Source organism: Gorilla gorilla, chromosome 7 (assembly GCF_029281585.2).
Source record: "Gorilla gorilla gorilla isolate KB3781 chromosome 7, NHGRI_mGorGor1-v2.1_pri, whole genome shotgun sequence".
Classification (NCBI taxonomy): Eukaryota; Metazoa; Chordata; class Mammalia; order Primates; family Hominidae; genus Gorilla; species Gorilla gorilla.
The window spans coordinates 28,552,631-28,578,031 of NC_073231.2; the positions used below are offsets into that span (position 1 = coordinate 28,552,631).

The 25,401-nt window shown below is 35.7% G+C and overlaps 1 protein-coding gene across 5 annotated transcripts in view; it reads left to right on the forward strand.

Annotated features, from left to right (window-relative positions):
* Positions 1 to 24,887, forward strand: part of ADAM28 (ADAM metallopeptidase domain 28) — a 57,460-nt gene extending 32,573 nt beyond the window's left edge. Inside the window, exons 11-24 of one of the 5 annotated variants that reach the window (XM_055348188.2) lie at positions 89 to 219; positions 1,254 to 1,431; positions 2,763 to 2,852; positions 5,551 to 5,746; positions 9,542 to 9,644; positions 11,678 to 11,837; positions 13,181 to 13,261; positions 13,586 to 13,664; positions 19,900 to 20,008; positions 21,285 to 21,363; positions 22,024 to 22,089; positions 22,897 to 22,959; positions 23,811 to 23,873; positions 24,430 to 24,887. In XM_055348188.2, the coding sequence (XP_055204163.1) occupies positions 89 to 219; positions 1,254 to 1,431; positions 2,763 to 2,852; positions 5,551 to 5,746; positions 9,542 to 9,644; positions 11,678 to 11,837; positions 13,181 to 13,261; positions 13,586 to 13,664; positions 19,900 to 20,008; positions 21,285 to 21,363; positions 22,024 to 22,089; positions 22,897 to 22,959; positions 23,811 to 23,873; positions 24,430 to 24,450 (1,419 nt within the window). In that variant the 3' untranslated portion in view covers positions 24,451 to 24,887. Of the gene's footprint in view, positions 1 to 88; positions 220 to 1,253; positions 1,432 to 2,762; positions 2,853 to 5,550; positions 5,747 to 9,541; positions 9,645 to 11,677; positions 11,838 to 13,180; positions 13,262 to 13,585; positions 13,669 to 19,899; positions 20,009 to 21,284; positions 21,364 to 22,023; positions 22,090 to 22,896; positions 22,960 to 23,810; positions 23,874 to 24,429 lie in introns of those variants that run through there. The other 4 variants (XM_055348189.2, XM_063709139.1, XM_063709140.1 and 1 more) reach the window with 4 other exon arrangements.
* Positions 24,888 to 25,401: the final 514 nt, after the last annotated feature.

Here is a 25,401-nt window from a genome sequence, read left to right on the forward strand (position 1 = left end):
GTGTGTGAGAGAGAGAGAGATGGCAAGTAGAGTGAAGTATAATTTCATTTGAAAATCAGATAATCTTTTTCTTCTTTCATACCTTTAGGACCACAGTGATAATCTTCTTAGAGTTGCAGGGACAATGGCACATGAAATGGGCCACAACTTTGGAATGTTTCATGACGACTATTCTTGCAAGTGTCCTTCTACAATATGTGTGATGGACAAAGCACTGAGGTGAGGCTCTCTGGGCCCTGGGGACATGCCATGTAGCCCTGGTTTTGATCCACTGTGGGCTGTACTACTTTAGGTCATCTTCAACAACGTGTTCGAGTTTTTGAGTCACTAAATGTGCATTTGTGCCAAGCCACCTCATCTATGGGTAATATTTTTTAATAACTAAGACATAATTTAAACATATTGTCTCTTTGCTGATGGGGCAATTCATCATTTTATCCTCGTCTTATCTATACAAGACCTGGCTTCAGAAAAATCGTTAGCATTTATCAGGTTTTCCATGAATTCAGCATAGATGGTGGTCAGAAAAGAGTTCTAGAATAAAACTCTAATTAAAGAAGAAACTACTCATAGGACAATGAAGACAGTCTATGAAAAGACATCACACATTCCCTCCCTGAATTAGGCAAAATCTTTAGGCAATCTTATCTTTAAAAATCTCACAATCTTTTTTATATATTCATGTCCTCTTTTCCATACATACAGCTCACTCTATAAACTCTATTTCCTCTTTTCTATTTTCATTTCCTCCCTCAGCCCACTGAAGCTAGGGTTATTCTCCAAAGCCCCTGTACAAAACAGCATATGGCTGCATGCCAGTTACAGAGCTTATGTTAACTCTCCCCTCTATTACAGCAGTTTTAAACCTCATGTTTATCTGTAGGATGAAGAGATCCTATCAATAGGAATTCCTCTAAAGGAAAGTGAATTCTGAGACATTTAAATAAATATTTTGGTACCTTTAGGTCTTTACATCTCCCAAATGATCTAAGATTATCTGGAGAAGTCAGAGACATATTTGTTTTATTAAAAGTGGACTGGATGCTACACTTTGAAATATGACTATATTTTCTCATGAAGTTGGAGGTGGGTTAATTCAGGCATGCAAATGAGCTCACGATCTCGCAGTTGGTCAGTGGATTGGATTTTGTCTTTTGGGGCAGGCCGTGGGTGTAATTGTGCCTAATGTCAGATACTGCTTCGCACATGTTAAGCATGACTATATTCCAGTTTTTCTTTCCTTATCTTCACAGCTTCTATATACCCACAGACTTCAGTTCCTGCAGCCGTGTCAGCTATGACAAGTTTTTTGAAGATAAATTATCAAATTGCCTCTTTAATGCTCCATTGCCTACAGATATCATATCCACTCCAATTTGTGGGAACCAGTTGGTGGAAATGGGAGAGGACTGTGATTGTGGGACATCTGAGGTACGGCCAATCACTTTCTAAAAGGATCTAGTTGTTTTTCAATTGCTAAGAAGATCAACTACAAAATAATGTGTGGCCCGCTATAACATTGTAGGTTTTTTGGGTAATTTTGGGTACGTCCATTTGTAGGTATTTTCCAGGAAAATCTTTCTGACAAGGAACCCTGCACTTCTGAACAGACCTTGCTAATTTCTCCCCCAGGGTTCCATCCTCATTCCTTTTTTTAAGGACTGTTTACTAACTTGGGCCTTGTGTCCTCGTCCCTCCCTTTCTAAGTGAAATACTTGAAGCTCCTTACGTGACTATGACTTACCCAGTATTACTTTAGACAGAGCACTATGAGTGCTCAGAGTACAAATAGCTTGCTGGTTCAAGGTCACTGGGCTGGCAAATGGAGGAGCCAAGAACTGGATTCAAATGTATCTGTTTCCAGCTCTGAAACACAAGACCACCCAGCACAGGGATCTGGTTCATCCCTTACTGCTTTGGGACTCGGGAGTTATTACCATCAGAAGTTCTGTCCTGACCCTCTTCACAGGGCAGCTGGGATTTTGAATGGGACCTCTGCTTCCATGTTATTGATGCTTAATATAAATAATGCATCAAGCCTTCGGAGTACTGGCTTTCAGTAACTTTGAAATATGATTATATATTTGATTATGTATTTATTTGCTCTATGAGAAAAAGCAGTCTGTCCTGGTTGATGATTATATTTGAACTAAGGGCTAGAGTTTTAACCCTAAAATACTGTAACCCTGAAACTCTCAGTCTTCTATGGGAATCTAGACAGCTGCAGGGGAACATTTTTGAGGTAAGAGTTTCTCCAATACCTTTTGCAGGCAGGATTCTGACACAAAGCAGAGAGACTAAGACAAAGTATTTGCTTCAAGCACAGTTGAATTAAATACTAAAGTTAGATAAAGAGCTGTATCTTTAGCTTTTCAGTAGATATCCTAGAAATTGGATTTACTGCTAGATATGTACATAACTGATGAGTTGAAGGAATTATATTCTATAATTAAACAAATCTTATTTTAAGAACTGTGTTTTTTCTTCATATTTTACCAAAAAGAATAGATCTTTCCTTAATATTATTGGAGACTGAGGAAACTAGTTAATAGAAAAATGACGTAAGTGGAATTCAGATAAACAACAAACCATCAGTTGCTCCAAAATTTCAGGTTTTCTAATGTTTTTTATATTTTTTGAAAAAGTCCTATTTAGACTCCACGAAAGTAACATATGCCTGATGAATATAGTATGTTACAAATTGTGCTGAACTGGGACCAAAAAGTAATGTTGCATTTACATTTGTTTCTCATATTTCTTAGGAATGTACCAATATTTGCTGTGATGCTAAGACATGTAAAATCAAAGCAAGTTTTCAATGTGCATTAGGAGAATGTTGTGAAAAATGCCAAGTAAGATTATTTTATTCTATTTTAATAATTATGATTACATTTTTGTAAATTAACATCTCAGAGATTATGTTAACTGAAATAAGCAGTGCAATATTTTTCTTTATATAAAATGATATATTTACTATTTACGAAGCACTTACTCAGTGTTCTACACACATGGCCTACTGAATCTTCCAATGATCCTTCACAGTAGATATTATTTCACATTTTGTTTTTGAGAAAAAAATGCAGAGTAGAAAATGAACAAAATAATATGGCCACTATTTGTTACAGCCTGGATACACCTGAGAACATTATGCCAAGTGAAATAAGCCAGCATAGAAAGACAAACACTGAATACTGATCTCACTTGTATGTGGAATCCAAAAACGTTGAATACACGCAAACAGAGTAGAATGTTTACCAAGGGCAAGGAGGCTCGGAAAATGGGGAGATGGTGGTCAAAAGGGACAAGTTACTGTTATGTAGCATGAGTAAGGTTAAAGATCTAATGTACAACATGACTATAGGTACAGGTACAATGTGACCATATTGTATGTTAATAATTTGCTAAGAGAGTAGATTTTAAGTGTTCTCACCACACACACACCCACACCAACACCTATGTAAGAGACCAATACATCAGTTTGTTTGACTGTAGTAATCATTTCTTTCTAAAATTGTTTTAGTTTTAATTTTTGTGGGCACATAGGTGTACATATGTAGTAAGCATTTCACTATATATATGTATATTAAATCATGTGCACCTTAAATACAGGCAACAAAGAAATGTGAAAATAAACATGGCCACTGTTGAGTGGGATAACCCCAAGTGTGATCATCTCCAAAGCCAAAGCTGGTTACTCCTACCTGCTGCTGTTTCTCATGCTCCATGGCTTTCTCAGGTTGAATCTCACAAAACTGATTGTATCTCCCTTTAACAATGTGTGTGGTGGAAGAGGTTTTATTCTGAGTAGTGTAGGGGTATCCCTATCTTCAATCTTTGAAGCCACTTCACGGTGAAATTCTTCTAAACATGCCATTTCATGTTCTCTGTGGTGCTTTTCTGAATTGTTCTTCAAGTTTAGTATTTAACTTTCTGTTGTTGCATATCGTTCTATATTGTGAGGGTTTGTTTCCATACTCAGATTGACTCCTAAGGCCGGAAGACAGATTCACTTTCACCTAGCACAGAATTTCATACATTTTAAATGATCTGTAACTGCAGCGTGAATGTGCATATGGCATACCAGGTTATAGGGAATGTTTGGTGTCATTTTGTTTTTAATGTCAGAGAGAGAGGAAAGAAAAAGTCCAAAAGGAAGTAAATTTGAGAACTTAAGCAGTACTCAAAGAGTGTTTAGTAAATGCTATTTGTTAGAGATTATGGTAGCTAAAAAAGTATCCAGTTTCTTACTATTTAGAGCAATGATATACATATATGAAAGATATGAAAATATAATGTGTGATTCAATGGCCATGTAGATAGCATAATGATATATTAAGCTTTTTATGTACAGTCTCACTTGATTTTCACAATGGCCTTGTAAAGTAGATGTTGGATGGGGACAGGGATTTTCAGAGAGATTAAATCCATTTTCTAAAGTTCAGCACTCAGACAGGTGCGAAGCTGAGATTCAAATTCCTGTCATCTAAGTCTGAATTCGAGGCTCTTCCCAAGCACATGAAGAAAGCAGGAGCAGCAATTTGCATTGAAGGTGTCAGAGGAGACTTGGTGGGAAAACGGGCTTTCAACTGGACTTGAAAAAAGATTTTAGACAGAAGAGATTTAGACATAAAAGAATTTCCAAATGAGGGCACAGAAACAGCAAAGATATAAGAGAAGATACAAGCATGGTTTGTCTGGTATCTGGTAAGGAATGGTCTGACTGGAGCTTTGGGTTGAATTTGTAGGATCTCACATGCTTGCATGGAAATTTAGATTTGATCCCATCACTGGTATTAAGATATTCAAAGTTATTTGATGCATTGAAAACATACCTGCTCCTGTTAGGAAGGAAAACAAACAAACAAACATACTTTCTCAGTTTTGCAGGAATGGCAGAATTTGTTTCACTAAAGTTTCTCTGAGCAAATAAGAGTAAGATTTGCAGTAACTGATTACAACTGAGTTAATATATCAAGTGAATATTTGCTTATTTCTCCCTCATGATAAGTCATTCTATGGAAGAAGTGAGTTGAAAGGAAATAGCTGAACCTACAATAAAAGGGATTAAGGATTAGGCAACTCGAGGCCTGGGAAAGTCCGAGTCTGCCGATCTGGTGCTTGTAAGCTTATCTCCTTGAATACCGAAGATCCAATTCACCAGTAAATCTCTGAAGTTGCAGATTTAAATCTCCTTGGAGTTCCTGACAGAGATGCATCCAACAAAAGGAGAAATAACTCCCTTCTTTTTATCTAAGTTGTTGCCTGTTTTTTTTTTTTTTTTGTCCTGTACTTTTCTACATTATGTTTCTTTGGTGTTTTTGATACAAATTCAGAAATATTGCTTAAAAACTTAGGGCATTAACCAATATTAATAGAAGTGATATAACAGATCATGGCTTTAATTTATAATGACAATGTAAGCTTCAGTGAAATGACACCTCCAACTACTATGCCCAAAAAGTCCAAATGGAAAATATTTGTGTTAATTTGAGGTATTAGGGTAAAGCAGGTAGGGAAAATAAAAAGCCTTCTATTTTTGTTTTTCTACAGTTTAAAAAGGCTGGGATGGTGTGCAGACCAGCAAAAGATGAGTGCGACCTGCCTGAAATGTGTAACGGTAAATCTGGTAATTGTCCTGATGATAGATTCCAAGTCAATGGCTTCCCTTGCCATCACGGGAAGGGCCACTGCTTGATGGGGACATGCCCCACACTGCAGGAGCAGTGCACAGAGCTGTGGGGACCAGGTAGGAGGACAAATCCTTTCCCCTGTGCATGTGCGAAGGAAAATCATTTCAGATGACAGTGTTTAACCATGGTCAAAGGACTATTCTGTCCTATCCTTCTTAGAAACTTCGAACTCAAAATCATGGAAAGGTTTTAAGATTTGAGGTTGGTGTTAGGGTTGCTAGATTTACCAAATAAAAATAAGGATGGCCCCATTAAATTTTAACTTAAAATTAACAACAAAGCTTTTTGTCTTAGCATCAGTATATCCCATGCAATATTTGAGGTGTGCTCATACTAAAATTATTTGTGTATCTGAAATTCAAATTAAACTGGGTGTCTTTTTCTTTTAATCTGGCAACGCTACTAAGATCATAAACCCTTGGAAATCTGTGTATGTGCGGGAGTGTGTGTGTGTGCAGGGGTGGCAGAAGTACTGTGGGATGGGACAGAAATAAGAAAAGATGGAAAAAAGAGAAGAACTCTGGAAATGCAGAAAGCCAATAAAGAAAAGTGAAAGTTCTTAAATGGTCGCTTTGTCCATAATGCCACAATTTTAGAGACCATATTCTCTAATTTCACCAAGAAAACTTGAAAAATAAAAGTTTAAAGAGACATCCGAAAATTTAAACGGCAATTTGTATAGTATTAAATTACTTTGGCCGGGTGTGGTGGCTCACGCCTGTAATCCCAGCACTTTGGGAGGCTGAGGCGGGCGGATCACGAGGTCAGGAGATCAAGACCATCCTGGCTAACACGGTGAAACCCCGTCTCTACTAAAAATACAAAAAATTAGCCGGGCGTGCTGGTAGGCGCCTGTAGTCCCAGCTACTAGGGAGGCTGAGGCAGGAGAAGGGCGTGAACCCAGGAGGCGGAGCTTGCCGTCAGCAGAGATCGTGCCACTGCACTACAGCCTGGGTGACAAAGCCAGACTCTGTCTCCAAAAAAAAAAGAAAAAAGAAAAATAACTTTATTAGAAAGTCAATTTTAGATCATAAGTGATCTAGCTTACATATTTGAAATCTAAAAAAGTTGAACGCATAGAAGCAGAAAGTACAATGCTGGTTTCCAGGGTGTGACAGGGAGGAGGTGGGGAGATGTTGGTCAGAGGATACAAAATTTAAGTTGAAAAAAAAAAAGGCAAGTTTTTAAAAACCAGTTATTTGGACTTTCTGGATATGATGTGTATGATGTACATGTATTTAATTGCCATACTCTCTTCCTAATAGCTTCAGACTCCTACTTAAATGACTGAAACAATATTTATTAAAATAGAGAAAATCTACATAGTCCTAAAATTATTTGAAAGGGGTCATTGCATGCCAGAAACTTTTCATAATTCCTGAAAACAGAGCTAAAACAAGATTGAGAAAACCAACAAAAATTCCTGACTTGCAATGCACTGTGAAAACAAGAAACCTGGGAAACAAATAGACAAGACCCTAGAAAAACCTCCCTGTAAACTTCTCTGTCTTTGGCTATAGCGGGTTGAGACACATTTGAGGAGCAAAGCTCAATGCCCTTAGTATGTCAGCAAGCTCACTGGTATCCTGGAACCAGGTCTCAGCAATCTTGCCTCCACTTCGTGGATGCACAAGGTTAAATGTGGAAACAAAATTGATTGTTGGTTAAGAAGCTCATGTTTCCTTGGCTAACTTCAGTATACGGCAAAAACCAGGAGAAAGAAAATCTTTAGCACAGAGGTGAAGTTCTGAGCATCGCCTTTATTATCTTGTAGTAAATATTAACTGCAAACAATATTAACTGTTACCCTCCTCCCTCCTTTGTCCGACTTTATGATTAGTCTCCTCGGCAAATCTGTAAACTTCCTGGAACAGGGACATTGTCTACATTGTTCACAGTTGTATTCCCAGTGCCTCCCAGCACAGTGCCTGGCTTTAGTAAAAAGCTCAAAATTGTCTATTGAATTAACATTGAACATATTTATCTGATCAGGAAATGGAGTAGACCTCTTAAGTCATACATTTAAATACAGCCATTATAAAAGGCCAGAGAAAACAATTTGCCTAGATAAAATTCCAAATTTTGTAATCCACAGGGGATCATGTATTTATTTTAAATTAATCTGGGAAGTTTGAAAAGTCTTGCAACTTTGTAAGTAATTTAAAAATCATTCTTTTTGGCATCAAATCATTCCCACAAATCAATTCTAATTCCAAGTATTGAAAATGTGGCTAAGGCATAAGCAGGCAATTTGTCATAAAGAAGAAATACAAATGTCCTGTAAAATTAAAATCATTTTAACTCATTAGCAATATACAAAACCTGAATGAAAACAAGTTAATCTTCTACATTTGCTAATTGGCAAAAGTTTGCTACAGATGTTAATGTTCAGTGTCACTGAAAACATAACCAAACAACTCCCTTCGTACACTGCTGGTAAATACACAAGTTAGCATCATCTTTACGGACAGAAAAATGCATAGACAAAATCTAAAAATAATTGTTTTTTACTCCTTCTCCTAGCAATTGTACTCAAATAATTATGATGATTTTTCAGCCAGCATTTTTTAATGATAGTGGATAATTGAAAAACATCTCAAAATCCAAAATATATGGATTAAATAAAGTGCATTAATTCAATACAATTTTTGCAGCTGTGGTGCTTTAGAAAATTTAATGCCTGGGGAAAGGACAGCTATATTGTTAATTGGCAAGAAGTTATAAAACAGCATGATGCCAGATATATGAATGATACCTTCTGCAATATCAGCAGCAATAACTCTGAAGTCTCAGATTAGGAATATCATGCTTTTCCCTGATTATTCATTTCTAATGATTCTTTTCTTCCATGTAGATTAGGAATATCATGCTTTTCCCTGATTATTCATGACTAATGATTCTTTTCTTCCATGTAGATATTGTATTATAATAAAACATGAATACATTTTACTAAGATACAAATAATAAAAAGTAACAAAACTCATTTTATCTTGCACATTGAAACATGAAATTCGTTTAAAAGTATTTCTTAAAAACAATGCCGTATCTTCATAGGTGTTTATTTTAACTTAGCTTGCTGTTTGTCAAAGGCTAGACTCAAAATTTCCAAACGTTTAAGACAGAATTACTTGTTCTTGAAGAGAGGGTACCTCAGCACACAGAAGGAACATAGGTCTTTCTCTGTGACTTGATAGGATTCTGTTTCCTTATTAATAAATTGAGAATGGCAATAAGAATGGCTAGTATTTGTCAACAATGTACTGCTTACCAGGCACTGTTCTCAGTGGCTCACCTATATTAAGTAATTTAATCTTCAAAACAGCTCTTTGAGGTAGGTACTGTCATATATAATGTGTATATATACACTTTTCTATATGTGTAAATATTAAATATATACGTTCACATAAATATAAATTATATATCCTTATTTTACAGATGAGAAAACTGAGGGGTTAAGACACTTGCCCATGTTCACACAGTTACTCAGTCTTGCTTAAAGCCTGAGCTCTTAACAATGTGTTTTGTCTGATGGAGATCTGAGGAAGATTACCTGAGACATGAAATATGTGATGCCTATTTTTGTACCTGGCACATAGTAGGAGTCTGTTACGGAGTAACAGATTATTTTAAAGATTACTTGTAATTCCAGCCAGCTCATTTGATACCAAATTACTACAGCCTATGTTTCTAGGAGTAGTCAATGGAATTATGCTAAAATAGTATTTTTCTTGCTTGTTTTATATTTTATAAATCGCTTTCCAGCACTGAATTTTTAAAATCTTTTATTTTCAAATATCTCTTGAATCTCAAAAATCTATTTTCTTTTCCCTGTTGACTGATCCTGGTCCCAGGAACTGAGGTTGCAGATAAGTCATGTTACAACAGGAATGAAGGTGGGTCAAAGTACGGGTACTGTCGCAGAGTGGATGACACACTCATTCCCTGCAAAGCAAAGTAAGTGGCCTTGTCTGAACCTTCCTGCTTCACAGACTAGAGCAATGGTACACTTCCAGCTACACATTCTGAGTTATTCCAGTTAAAGGGAAAGTGCATTTGGTCATCAATCATTTGACAAACATTTATTGAGTAACTACTATGTGCCATGATGTGGGCTAGGTACCGAGTCTAAAACGACAAATAAGAAATGGCTTCTTTCTTCAAGTATCTCATGGTGGGTGCTTCAGATGACACAAAGCACAGTCATTGTTGGGTAGAATGAATGGTTGTGATGGAACATGCCACAAAGAATGGGTCTGGTTAGAAATTTGTCCAGGGATTTCCCAGTATAAATCAGATGCTTTCTCAATCTCATGTTTTTCCTTGTAAGATTCAGAGTAGAAATATTTATCTACCCAGAGGAATAACAGATGCAGTGCTTGAACAGTTTTATTTAAACTTTCAGTAGAATTACATAAAGAAAAAATACAATATGAAAATATTGACAATTCATCTGAAGAGTTTGTTAGTTTTAGTACTGATATCCGGGAAAACACTATAGAACAGCACACCAGAAGAACTTGGGATTTTTCTATGGTTTAATTCTGCAATTTTTAGATGAGTTTTAAAATTCAATTATAGATTAAACTCTTTGTACCTGCTCTAAATTTTACACATACCAAATAATTTATAACAAGAGGTTGCACAAGATCAACATTTCCCAAAGTTTGTCTATTGGACACGAATTTCGCTGAATGACAGGTATTACCAAACTATACTTTGGATATAGGGTTATCTCTTGGGAGAATCTGTGCCTAAAGAACAATCATTTTCTGTGGTCTTGTGGTCTCTTCTTTATAGGAAATCAGGGCAGATTCAAAAGAGGAAATTATGTAAAAGCCAGTATGTGAGGGCCAGAGGAAGGGCAATTGTAGGTGGTGAATGGGAAGAGAGTGGGTCTCGCCATCTTTCCTTTGCAGTCTGTACACACAACATTGTCCCATATAACTCTTTGCATGAGCATTAGTTTCTGTGCTCTAGTGGCTCAAGCAGCTCCTTCACCCCACAAACTACGCTCCTAGTCACTTCTTAGTAGTCATTGGCTATAGTGAAGAGTTAGCCTGAAATTCCCTGTGGCCTAAAGCCATCCTTAATGGCTTTACCTAAATGATTGAAGAAAAACACACTCTCATATTTTGAGAGAATCTATGCCTTTCTCCACTCCTCAAACATATTTTCTACAGCCAAGAGATATCAAAAAATCTGATGCCATCACTTTCTGGATACTTTTTTCACAGCCTTCTTCCGAATTCTGCATAAAGCAATTGACTTCCATTTTATTGTCTTTTAGTCCTGTTGGCAGTAAGTGAATGGCTTGAGTGAGTGTTGAGCAGTTTAATCTGCACCTTCAGGGAGACAGTTCTTTTAGCAACTCCACCTGATGCCTTGCAGTGTCAAGGGAGGCTCAGCTTTGTTCTGACAGCATTGTAGTGGAGACTTGGGCTTTATTTTGGTGGAATTATTCTGCAGCCAGTTGTACAAATAAATGAGTAACCTAGCTGAAACAAGATAGAAATTGATGTCTCAGATGCCTCCATGATGTTAGGAATCCATGTTTTATCCTCTAGCTCCATCATCCACGTGACCTTCATTTCCATGTGTTTCTCTAGGCCTATGATAGCTTCTCCAGCTATCATACTCCAATCAGCAAAAAAATGAGAAAATGTTGAGAAATAGAAGATAATTCCTCATTTAAGGCCACCTTCTAGAATTTGTGCTTAAGATTCTGTTTTCTTCTCATGGGCCAGCACTTCGGCAACTGGCAAAAATTAGATGTACAGGGATCTAGGTAATGCTGTTTATTTGAGCAATAATATATTGTGCTAACGTTCAGGCATCCTATTACTGAGAAATAAGGGAAAATGAGTGTAAAGTGCAACTAAGAGTCTCAGCTACAGGGAAAAATACCATCAGTTAAATATCCATAGTCCTAGAGCATTTATATAAAACTGCAATTTGAATCCTGCAATAAATTTTGGCTTTTTCCTCAGTGATACCATGTGTGGGAAGTTGTTCTGTCAAGGTGGGTCGGATAATTTGCCCTGGGAAGGACGGATAGTGACTTTCCTGACATGTAAAACATTTGATCCTGAAGACACAAGTCAAGAAATAGGCATGGTGGCCAATGGAACTAAGTGTGGCGATAACAAGGTAAGTTGAAATTGTGGCTTTCACTCAAAATAGTGTTTTTTACTTTGATGTGCTTTGTTGTTTTGCCCCTCGGTTATTCACTACGTGCCTTGTTTCCCAATTTTGGGGCTCGCCATGCCTTAATAGAACCCACAGAGTTTGAATTTGGAACACAGAAATGAAAATGGCGCAGAACCTAGTAAATAGCAGGAATAAGCACTGACATTAACATTCTCAAACACTGTGGTGAAATTTGGAAATAATTGACTCTCATAGTCATTATTTCAAGAAGAGTATCATATCGTCCTGCAGATAACACACAGTAGCATCCGTTTAAATTTCATAGACGAAGTCTGAAAACTCACTGAAAGTGCCAGTGTATGTGATACTGGGCTTCATTTAACAGATCTGTATATCATTAATAATATAATGAACTTAAATATGAGTACTGTTTAGCCAGGGCCAATCAATTCATGAACTTTGACCATGAGGTTTGTCTCTCATAAGAGATTAGAATTACCCTCTTTATATATTCATTAAGATATCCACATGACCAAAGAGTTCCCCTGATTTTTCACTGTGGTAAAGCCAATCCTCAGAATATTATCCTATTTACTTAAACTGATTTGGCTATTTAAATATTAATTTATCCAATGATGAGTCCAAAATTATCTTAGTGGTTCAGTGTGGGTATTGCTCATACGTGGTCTCTGAACCCCTGGAGCTGAAAATAAAAATTTAGCAATGTTTATAAATCTGCTGATTTGACATTAAAATATTAGGTCTTGCCTATAAGAAGTACCCACAGTATTTAAACTTATTCTTTTCCCCCATTTTTCCTGAAACATATGCCAGCATCAAGGGCAAGGAATTTTATATAAAATATAATATTTAATTGCGTTTTCCAGGTTTTACTAATTTCCTTGTATTTTCTAGTGCTGAAGCCTTTAAAGACATTGAGACATTATCACATGACCTGGCATGGGTGTTGCAGTGCTTGGGCCTTAAGGGAAGAAAGTACTGGGACTAGGGCAGAATTGAGATGTTTCTGGGTCCCCTGGCATTAAGATCATCTCATTATTGCTTATCCCTTAACTTCTTGCATAGTCATTGCTTCTGGGATATACAGTTGTTTGGATTTTTAAAAATACATAAGTTCTTAGAAAGACTTTATCAACCTTTTTGGGTTGGTTTAACTAACACGATAATGTAAGCAACAGAGCCCGTCTCTGTTTCCCTTCTTCTACATCAGCCTTCTGGCAGAGCCACCTTAAACAACATCTGCTAGCCTCTTCACACAGACCTCAACTTTCTCATCTACGTTCAGAGAAGATGAAGCTTCGTGTTTTCTACATCACTTTCAGGTTTGCATTAATGCAGAATGTGTGGATATTGAGAAAGCCTACAAATCAACCAATTGCTCATCTAAGTGCAAACGACATGCTGTAAGTTCTGAAAATATGTTTCCCTAAGCTCTCTGAATCTTATGACATTCTAGGTCAGTTATAAGAAAGCTAAAGGAATGTTTTCAGCATTAAATGATGATAATTACTAAGTTTATCCAAGCCTTCAGTAGCATGGTTCAAGGAGAAATTTCTTCTGGGAATCATTCATGAAATGCCTCTCATTCACTCATACTTTTTGTAGATAGATGGAAGCCTGGAGATGGGGGTTATTCCTTTTTCTGCATGAACTTTATTATGGACGAGTAGGGCCTTGAGTTTCTGGTCAGCCTAGCGGGGACAGTAACAGGATCACTGCTCCCCTAGGTGTGTGACCATGAGCTCCAGTGTCAATGTGAGGAAGGATGGAGCCCTCCCGACTGCGATGACTCCTCAGTGGTCTTCCGTAGGTAACATTACACATCTAACCTGAGAAAATTGCTCTCCTCTTCCAAGCCTTTATTTTGTATTATATGAGATTTCATTGCCTCTTTTCTCTGTTCTTGAAATTTCTGTTCTATTGATGTTGAATCCACAATATTTATCCCCCAAATCTCCTTAATACCTTTTAATTATATTTTCCGTGTCTTCATTTTCACTGCACATGCAAAAAAAATTCCTCAACTTTTATATTTGTAATCTTATTTTAATTTCACAAATTTTCTTACTTTAGGACTCTTCCATTTTCATAGCAGCCTCAACTTAATGGAAAAATGTAATATCCTCAAAACTCTCTAAGAATATGACCTATTATTTTTGTATGTTCAGTTCTATTCTTTGAATTATCTGTTTCTTTTGAGTTGGTTTGTTCTGTTGTCACCACGTCACTTGTATTCTGTTGTACTAGTTTTCTTCAGGATATGTGATCCTTAGTTCAATGTGGAATTGGTAGAGCTGGATTAGTTCCCATGGGATGTCTCTGCATTTGTGTGTGCTGTTGTACCTACTGATATTTCTCTTGATGGGGGAATCTGGCTGGGAGCTCTATGGGCAGGTAGGCAGGTCTGCCTATAGATCTTCAGGGTGGGAAGGAGCCAGAGTGGGGACCCACTTCCAGTTGTTGTTACGAGGAACATTTCACCCTGAGGAGGGAGCTCATCACCACATTTTTTCCTGAGAGAGCTGCTTTTTCTCATCATCATCTCATTGATGCTCCCCTCTCTGTCTGATATAGTGTAGGTATCTAGAGGAAGCCTCTGTCCTCCTGTTCATGTTCCTGCATCCTTTGTTTGCAGAAACAGAGAAATTCTTAGGATTTTGATCTCAGGCGATGAGCCAGTCTTGTTCTATATACACAGGAGATGAAGTAGACCTCAGTGAGATATCTGCCCCAAATTCAGATTGTTAGACTTTTCAAGAGAGAACATTTATTTCTGATGTTTAGTCTATATTTATTGTTTCCATCCACATAAATCCCTTAACTTCCTATCTTTCTGAAGATTTTTAAAATTATTTTTTCTAGTGCCCTATGATTTTATTATATACACATGTTTTCGTCATGTATTTTGAAAGGGGCATGAACATAATCAACTATTTTAATTAGAAAACTCTTTAATGGTTTCAGTGCTCACTAAAAATCCTTTTAAACTATGACTTTCTTGACTGCTTTATATCTATTGATTTGCTAAGTCACCCCTATGAGTATTTTCTTCCTGTTTTAACAATGCATCCACATAAAACTTTCTAAGTTGTACTTATAAGAATGTATTTCTGTTGCCAAATATTTTTAATATTTTAATTAATATTCTATATCATAGCATGCATAGCAGGTTTGATTGAATTTGATTTTTTAAATCATAATTTTGCATTCATAACTCTATTAAGGTAGATGCTTATATTTAAAGTCAAAAAAAAACAAGGCCAGACTGATTTTTGTTGATGTTAAATAACACCCCTTTTAAAAGTCATCAGGTTTGTTTTGCTTAAATGCTTTTAGAATTAATTACTTAATTACTACTTAATCAAAATGAATCACTATTTTATTCCTGGGTGGTGTTCTCTTTCCATTAAGATGTTACCTGTGAGTTTCTTTAAACTGAGGATTTGCTTTTTTCTTCAGTTTAAGAAATGTTTCGGTTGTTTTAGGTTTTAAAATTTATTTTCTTTCAGTTTTCTGGTTTCTGATTCAGAAATGTAAATTATTTATGCAAAATATCTCCACTGTGTGATCTCCATATTATATTCCATATTGGGTCATTTTTCTTGTTAATTCTGGGGAAGTTTTTCAAGATTATTCTCTGTATCATAATATAAATTTTTTAGCAATGTTAATTCTCTTATTACCTATAATGACATTTAAAATTATTCAGTGGCATTTTTATGTCTCTTTGAAAGATTTTTTTATCCCAGTTGGTTGTTTTCTCCTGTTTCATATCTATCTGGTTTTTTTACAGTCTATATTTTAATTGCATTGAGAGTACCCAAATTTGATTCTTTATACTCGTTTTCTGAGAGTATACATTTTATGTATACTTCTATTTCTATGTGTTATTTTATACCTAATCTTTTGATTTGACCGATGCTTTTTCTTTAGTTATCATCCAATAAGGTTGAATTAATTCTGATAAGCACTGTTAAAAGTATTTCTCAAAATTTTTAACTTGGAGGACTAGCGATACAAATTTACAGTATATTACATGAAATTTGTATTTTAGCAGGATAAAGAGGTAGCTGGAGAAATTCAAAATACATACAGTGGAAGCTTTTCTCAACTTATTCTGTTTGTTGAAACCACTGCATCAGAATTCAACTTTATCCCCCAAGCCTTGTTTTTTTTAGGGCATTGTGTTAGTGGGTTCGGTGCCCTTTCAGTGCTATTTCTTATCTAACCATCAAGGAAAGCCTCAGACAGACTGAGGAACATTTCCTAGTTCAGAAGTGTCCTTGCACCAAGAGGACAGACCCTAGAGGATGACAATTTTTACTATAGCTATGGTCCTAAATCTAAACTTGAATGGGAAAAAATTACATTTTTATTTTCGTTAAATTCTAAAGTTTAGAATTTTCTACAATTATGGGAATGTATGGCTTATAAACCATAATAGTATTAGCAATATTCCATGACTTTGTCACCAATAAAAATTACAAAGACTTTAATATCTCATTGCAGTTGTTGAATGTATCTCCAAATACCCCATGAGTATCATTTGTTTGAAATTTTGGTAATTACTGATCTACTGTTAGAACTGATTATTTCAGAGGTTAATAAACACATATTTTACTATATCATAAATTGTTTTATAATATTTTCACAACTGTATCCCAACATCAATAGCTTCCTTTAAATCTTATGCCTTTTATGAATGAATTTAGAAACACTCAGAAAAGGGGTTTATAGGCTTTATCAGATTGCCAAAATGATTTGCAGCATGACAAAGGTTAAGAGCACTGCCCTACGACATGGCCATACACAGCCATTGGCTTTCAAGATTATTGTTAACACCATCTTTTTGTGTGTAACATAATAGAGCAGACATGTAAATATAAAGGCAAACCTGATGATTACAAAATGAACACTCATGTAATATAATAAGGGCCAAGAAATAGACCCAGACATCTGCTTTCCTGCCTCTTTTCAGTCTGATCTCCCCTCTTTCTCTAAGGGTTGACCATTAATCTGTCTTTTGTCATAATCATTTTGTTAGTTTTCTTTGTAGTTTTGCTTCCTAAATACACATCCTTAAACAACAGCTTTTGGTTATATAATTCCATGTGTATAAAGTTTTTAAACACAGGAAACACAGCTTCCCTCACTATCAACACTGTCGCCAGAGAGGTACATTTGTTACATCCATAAACATACCCGGACACATCATTATCACCAAAAGTCTTTAAAGTTTGTATGTATGAAATTTTTCTATGCTCATTTTCTTTTTTCTCTACCTTATGCTTTCAAGATCATCCATTCTAGTGATTGGATTAAGGTCCACTAGTTCTTTTTCAAGTTTCTAAGAATTCTGTCAAATACTTCCTTATTTATTAAAATGTTTTCCCCTTTACTCTATTAGTACTGTCAAATAAGTCAATTGGTTTGTGAACATTTATCTAACTTTGCGACCTTTGAATAAACCTAACTAAGAAATAATATCTTTTTTATGTAGTGAAGGATGTTTACTCTTATTTTATACTCTTGGGTAATATCGGACTGTGATTTTTTTCGTATTGAAAAAACTGCTGAATTTTGGTATCAAGGTTATGCTAGTCACATAAAGCGTATTGGAGAGTATTCATTTATGTTCTCTGGAAGAATTTGTATTTTTTGGCTATTTTATATTCGTGGGTGATATTGGACTGTGATTTTTTCATATACGTGTTCTGTAGTATTCTCCAGATATTTTGTTTATCAAGTTTATTAATTGTCTGATATATAAATTAATCCTAACATTGTTTATTTGTTCTACCAATTACTGTACTAGGAGTGTTAAAATACCCCCACTATAATTGTGAATTTGATTACTACTTCTGGCTCTATCAATACTTTTATACTTTGAAAGCATATTATTATATACATACAAGTTTAGAGTGTTGCTTCTTCCAAATTAATGAACAGTGTATCATTATGAAATGGTTCTATGTCTATCTATTACCCTTCTTACCTTTGAGAATCTGCAGTTCCTGGAGACCATATAGCTGTAACGTATTTCTTTTGGTCTGTATTTGCCCTGAAATAACATTTTTCCACATTTTCATTTTTATCCTTTCTGAATCACGTTTTAAATCTTTTTTTTCTTTTATTAAAGAAAGCATGCACATATAGTTTTTAGTAGTACTCACATCTTCGGTTTTTGTTTGTTTCTTTAACTGAGGAATATTGTCCTTTTAAATTAAATGTAATTACTGATATACTTGGGTATAAATCCACAATTAATAGTTTCTATTTGTCTTTCCTGTTTATGTTCCCTTTTCTCTCCTTTCTTACTTTCTTATAGACTTATTGATTCTATTATTTTATTAACTTGGATGTTATGCATTTCTTGATGATTACTCTAAAACTTCCCACTTCATTTGCTTTTTTAAAAAAATAAACTTTCTTTTGTAGGGCAGTTTTGGGTTCACAGCAAAATTGAAGAGAAAGTACAGACAGTTGGCATATACCCAGCAACTACCACTCCTGAACAGCTTCCCTCACCATCAACATCCCCCACTCCCGTGGAATATTTGTTGATGGTAACAAATACTCCATAAACCTACATTAACACATCATTATCACCCCAAGCCCACAGTTTACATTAGGGTTTGCTATTGGTTCATTTGCCTTTCATTTCTTTCTGAATTTCTGAACTTCTTTCTAGGATTATTTTCTGTCTCTCCAGGTCCTTGCCCACTCACTAATCTCTACAAAGTAATTTTATCTAACATTTAAGTAATTTTATACTTTTAGGAAACTTTTGTTTGCTTGTTTGCAAAAAAATTAAAGATTATTTTTAATAGGCAGGTTGATCTCAATTTCCTAGTCCACCATTAGCAGAAACAAGAAGAGGCTGCACTTACTCTTCAGTGATTTCTATCTTCACCTGCAAACCTTCCGTTGTTATACTTCCATCTGTCCTGTGCCCCAACTTTAGCTCCAGACCACGTCTTTTCAAGTTTGGTGTGTTTGTGAAGTACTGCCAAATTCCGATTTATTTCTCTGCTAATATGTCATTCTTCTGAAAATAGTTACAGTTCTGATATTAGTGCAAGTAAGTGTATATTTTTCATTCTGAATGTATCTACACTATAACACAATGCTTCACTGTTTTATTTTCCTTTGACTTTTTGGATTGGAATCTTATGGAGGGTGGCGAATAGCGAATATTTGAACTAAAGTCATTGTCTTATCTAGAATTCTGCTTCTGATGTGTCTACCTCTATCTGCATGTGTGTGTGTGCTCACACTTGTGAACTTTTCTTGCATTTATACAAATATTAATCATGCTATTGGTTTGCTGATTTCTGTAATAAGAGAACGGTAACTTTTGGCATTGCTCTTCAATCTTTTCCTTCCTGGTCTCTTGTGGTTTCAGATTATTGTAAGAGAAATGAACAGTTGAGAGCAAAAGAGTGAAGTTATATTCATTATTTAAATTTGTCAGTACAAGAAAAAACACCATGGAGGCCCAGGAATATTTGTTCAAACCATTTCCTCATTCTCAAGGTCACATAACTTCCTGTCTAATTCCAGGGTAGACCAACATCAGTGGAAGACTCGATTATTTGTCTTCTTAGTCACACCTCAGCTGCTTATTCACACATGACAGAAATGTATTTTCAAAGTTTTAGTTTCTTTTTCTGTTTTATTCCAAGACTGCTTTTCAAAAATGTTTCATTTCTTCTTTGCCATCTTCCTTACTGTATATTCTCTTCTAATCTCCCAGCTCATTTCCCAATTGTTACAAACATTATCTAAGTATTCTCAATAATATGGTTTTTTAACTTATTTCATGTTAAATGTTTCCTATAGATTTCACTTGTATTTCTTCTACCTAATATTAATATAATTATCCTGCTCAAAATACATTTTCATTTTCCTGGCTATGGGAATTTATGTTCATTAGAGAAAAGGGTAGCTGGAATGTGTGCTAAGTAAAGAAACAAGGACTAGTGTGTTGTGCAGATGTGTGTTTCTGCAGTCCTCAGCGGGCCCCTGTTTTCTGCTGCAGACTTCTCCATTGCGGTTGGGGTGCTGTTCCCAATGGCGGTCATTTTTGTGGTGGTTGCTATAGTAATCCGGCACCAGAGCTCCAGAGAAAAGCAGAAGAAAGATCAGAGGTGATCCTTTATCTTATCTTGCTGTAGGGACTCTTTGACCCCTATTTTACTTTACTTTAAATTCAATGTATAACCTATCCTTTCAAATTGAATTGGTTTACTTCTAATATTCAGAAATACATGCAGATAGTCTTTTTGGACGAGAAACTGGGTTTCCCTTTAACTGAGAAATCCTTCACATCTCGAAATGTTTTTTTTTTCCTTCTGTTAGTCACCGTAGTTATAATAATAAGACTGATATTAACTCTCATTATGACAGATTTTTTTAATTTGTTGTAAGAATATAATATCTAACATTATTTGATCACTATTTGATGAGCACTGTACTAAGCACCGCCCCACCCCCTTTTTCTTGTTTGTTTGTTTGAGACGGAGTCTCCCTCTGTGGCCCAGGCTGGAGTGCGATGCCGCGATCTCGGCTCACTGCAACCTCCACACCTCCCAGTTTCAAGTACTTCTCCTACCTCAGCCCCGAGTATCTGGGATTACAGGCACATACCACCACACCGGGCTATTTTTGTATTTTTAGTAGAGACGGGGTCTCACCATGTTGGCCAACTTGGTCTCAAACTCCTGACCTCAAATGATCCACCCACTTTGGCTTCCCTAAGTGCCGGGATTACAGGTGTGAGTCTCCACACCCGGCCCTGTGCTAAGCCCTTTTATATCTATTATCTTATTTAAACTTCACAAGAACTTCATAAAGTGGTTATGAGTTTCATTTTACAGATGAGAAGTGTTTTATGTTAACCCCTTACACAATTTTGCAAGGTTAGGAACTTCACATTTTGATGGATATAGAAACAAGCTCAGAGAGATTATTAGCAAACATGCTTTCAGTCTTGCAGAGTAAGTGGTGGAGGCTGGGTTGATCTCACAAACGTGATTCTGGCACAACGGTGTTTTTTTTTTTTTTTTTTTTTTTTTTTTAGCACTTTTAAAGAAAGACTTATTTACTCATGATGAGTTTTTTAATATTGAGTAAGACATTAATAAAACAACATAATTTAGATAAAATTTGGATTCAACACTATCATTTTTAGAAGTCAGGGGTTTTTAGAGAAAACAGAAAACTAGTAGTGATTATGAATTACAAGGCAATGAAGGAGGCTGACGGGGAAGTAAAAACTGAAAAAATGACCCAGGGAGCAGATAAAAACCCAGGCAATAGGCAAGGACACAATGGGGAGAAGAAGTTGAGAATCTTCTACAGAGTTTCCCTGACATGCTGAAGGAGCTACTAAGTCAATTGATATCATGTGTTTCTCTCTTACAGGCCACTATCTACCACTGGCACCAGACCGCACAAACAGAAGAGGAAACCCCAGATGGTAAAGGCTGTTCTACCCCAAGAGGTGAACTATATAGTCTGGGCTGTGATTACCATGGCCCCACTTTGCGTTTCTCTCACAATCTTATCCCGACTACCTATCTATCATTTCTACCCAGCAGCGTTTTGCAATAACACGTTCAGAAATGTCTCCATTGCCTTTTGTTAAATGCAAAAGAGTCCCTAAAATGCCGAGGCCACTTTGCCGGGGTTCATGAAATGCAAACAGAATAAAGAGAACAAAGAATGCACATACCAGATGTCTGTCTGTCTCTGTCTCTCTCTTTGTCTCTGCTTCATTCTCTCTCCATCTCTCACACACACACACTCCCTCTAGCTCTAGGTTATTTCTTTGCAAATTGACAAAATAGATACAAAAATATGTATGTCTGTATGATAATACATGTAATATTTATAACCCAAATGTCCTACTCAAGTCCTGTAAATTTAAAGATTTTAGCTGAAGTTGGTTAATAACATTGGTAATCATTTTTTGATGAAACCTTTTCATTACAGTTCTGGGAAATACTTCTATGGAATACGCCAGCAGGACCACTGTGATTTTCTATCTGGTCTGTTGGTGTCAGCTTAGTTCCAAGCTTCCATGCCTTGAACAGTCTGCTTACTTAAAAACTGTGCTTATGAAACTAATGGTTCATTTTGAAATATTCGTTCTTCTTTTCAGATGAGTCAGATGAAGGCCCATGTGTATGATCTGCCAGTAGAAGGCAATGAGCCCCCAGCCTCTTTTGTGAGTTAGCAACTGCTCTTAAATATCACCCTAGTTCATTCTCCAGGAAATACCGGTGAAAGTCATAGCCTACAACACTTCATTATTTCTTCAGGACAATATTGAAATCTATGTGAATATTAATATAAAATACAAATTCTTCTGCAAAATATTTTGAAAATATAAAATACGAATATGCATGCCACTCCATGCCAACTTGTGACAAGAAGAGGACTAATCTGCTTAATAGCGTACCACTGTTTTCATCGGCTCAGGCTGCTGTAACTAAATTAGCATAGACTGAGTGGCTTAAACAACAGATATTTACTTCTCACATTCTGGAGACCGGGAAGTCCAAGTTCAAAGAGCTGGTATATCCAGTGTCTGGTGAAGCGGCCTTCTGGCTCGTAGACAGCTGCCTTTTTATTGTATCCTCACATAGCAGAGGGAGAGCGTCTCTCTCGCACTTCTTCCTATAATGGCATTAATCCTATCATGAGAGCTGCACCCTCACGACCTCATTATTTCCAAAAGGCCCCACCTCCAAATACCACCATTCTGGGGATTAGAGTTTCAACATATGAAATTGTGGAGTGACACAAACATAGAGTTTATAGCAATCATCTTTATCAGATACCTATTGACATTGGACTTAGGTCTCAACTGTGTATGTACAACTAAATGAAAGCAATCAAACTCATATTTTACAATATTCTCACGGGTGGGGTCATGGCTTCTCCATTTCTGAAAATGATTTAAGTCTTTTCTTTATGCACGCCTATTTTCAGGACCCTATCTTTGAATTTAAATGTTTTATCCTTTTACTAGCTAATTACAAAGCCAGATTTTCCACCACCGCTAATTCCTGCACCTACATCATCTTCTTTGCTTGTAAGTATCAGATAGTCATTGGTGAATTTTTAATCTCTCACCTGCTCATTGCAAATACTGTCTCCAAATCCATGGGTTATCAGGATGTGTGCTTTTGAGGTTAACTTGAGATATCACAGCACATTTGTCCCAGGGATATCTAAAAAAATTACAAGGCCCACTTCCTGTCTATAAATTGGTATGGATATTGATGTTTTATTATAAAAAATAGTATTGCTGTTATGCAATTATTGAGAAATGACAAATAGCTCTGCTCTGTGAGGTCTCAAAGATTCATTTCTAGATGTTTATTTAAGAGAAGATAAAGTTTTATTAGGTGATATTTTACTTTATATATATTAGTCATAGTTTTCTGTAGGAGGTAGGGTATGAAAAATGGGCCATATATAAGGAAACCTGGAATAAGAGTCAGGCGCTCATGAAGTAAGAATTACAGTACATTCACTCATTAAATGGCTCCTGAGCATTTTTCTTCTGCTGTGGGTAAATGAGAAAGACCTACATTTGAGATTTTTTTCTTTCAAGAAATTTCACATTTTTAGTGAGAAAAAACAAGTCATATAAAAATGGAGCACTTAATTCTTCAACTGTTATTTTTAGTATCGCCCAAGATGAGTGACACTGACAGGAAAAATATGGTGAGGAGAAAGTCAATGGGCTCGGAGTGGTTAAAGTAGGATGAATATTCATTGGTTGAGTAGTTGGAATTTGAACTGGACCTTGAAAGTTGGGTAGAATTTAAATGAGTGAAGAAGAGCTAGGAAATAATTTCATTAAGGAAATAAATATAGCTAAGATGGGACAAGCATAGCATTTCTAATGCCATACCATTGTTTTTATAATTAATGTAGCATAAAGACACAAACGCACTTCCCTCTACTGTTTTCAAGGATAATCCAATGTCTACACCTAAGGTAAGAGATCTATAGCCAAATTATTATAGTCTTGCATTATAATCTCCTACTGTCAAGAGAAGGCCCACCATGTCTTTTTAGAAAAAAACTTACTAAGAACAGTATCTGTATGATTTGGAGATGGGTGCCAACATGAAAGTCTTATTTCTCGGTATGGCCAATAATTAAAAAGAGAAATTAGAAGATTCTCAGCTAGTAAAGCTATGTAGACACCAATATTATTTATTTTCTCAGAAATATTCCCTAAGGATGAACATGAGAAGAAACCTCCCATAGAATAATAAGTAGACTATCCTATAACTAACTCTCCTCCTGGTCTCCTACCTTCTCCATATTATGCTAATTACCAGATAGATATTTAAATCTTAGTGTAGTGTTTTTCTCACTCCCTTCCTATCCTCTCACATTTCTACTTCTTCATTTTTGCTGTATCAAGTGACCTATGAAATAGAAACTGACTTCAGATAATTTTAATTTCTTCATAGTTCAGCTTCATAATAGTAAATATCTAAATTTTTAAAGAAAGTTGATCATTTAAAAGTTATGTCTTTTTTAGGATTCAAATCCAAAAGCATGAAGCAACAGCTAAGCAAGAACTAATGGCTAAATTATCAACTTGGAAAACTGGAAAATCTGGATGGCAGAGAAATATACTTATATCTCACCAGTATTTGCTCTCGACTCAAGAAGGTTAACATTTTCTGATTCATGTTAGACTTTGAAGAGACTAAAGAAAATTTTCAAGAGGAACATATGCCTGAGAACCTTTGCATGAATTTAAAATTTCAATTATCCATTCTTATAAGAAGGAAGATGATTGTAAAGAAATATCTCCGAAGTTAAAATCTGTAATAGGAATTGATTCACTCTCTAATGAAAACAAAACATAAAAACATCACACTAATCTTGGAGGAATAAGAAAAATTGTACATCCATTAAATGTACAATTGATTGCAACATCTTGATTGTTTTAACCATTAACTTGTCAAATTACAATCTCAGTTAAGAAAATGATGTAAACATTCTGTTTTGTGGATCTCTTTCCTAGATTAGCTTCTGAAATCATTATTAGCTATATCATTTGAGGTTTTCTACAATTTGGTATAACTATGAATTAAAAAATGTTTTATCATATATATTTGTATAATTAATTACTGGCATGGTTAAAGTGGTTTTCACTTTTTAAATGGAGAAAATTTTAGTTAAATTAATAGGATAAACCAGAGGTTGCAAACTGGTGACCTGTAGGCCATATTTGCACTGCAAATATATTTGGTCTGAATGATATTGATATTGGACACATAGTACTTTTACATGTTTTGAATGTATTGCTAATATTTAAAAATTGAGAGATCTTGCATAAACAATAGAGTGCCAGCTTCGTCAGATGTAATCAAAAAGTAATCTGATGCTTTGTCAACAATAGAATTACATTGCCCATAACAACTGTCAGCTTAGTTGGTGGGTAATGTAGCAAACACTATTAGTTTCCTACCAAATAACCCCCTTTTTCCTGGCTTTTAGAACC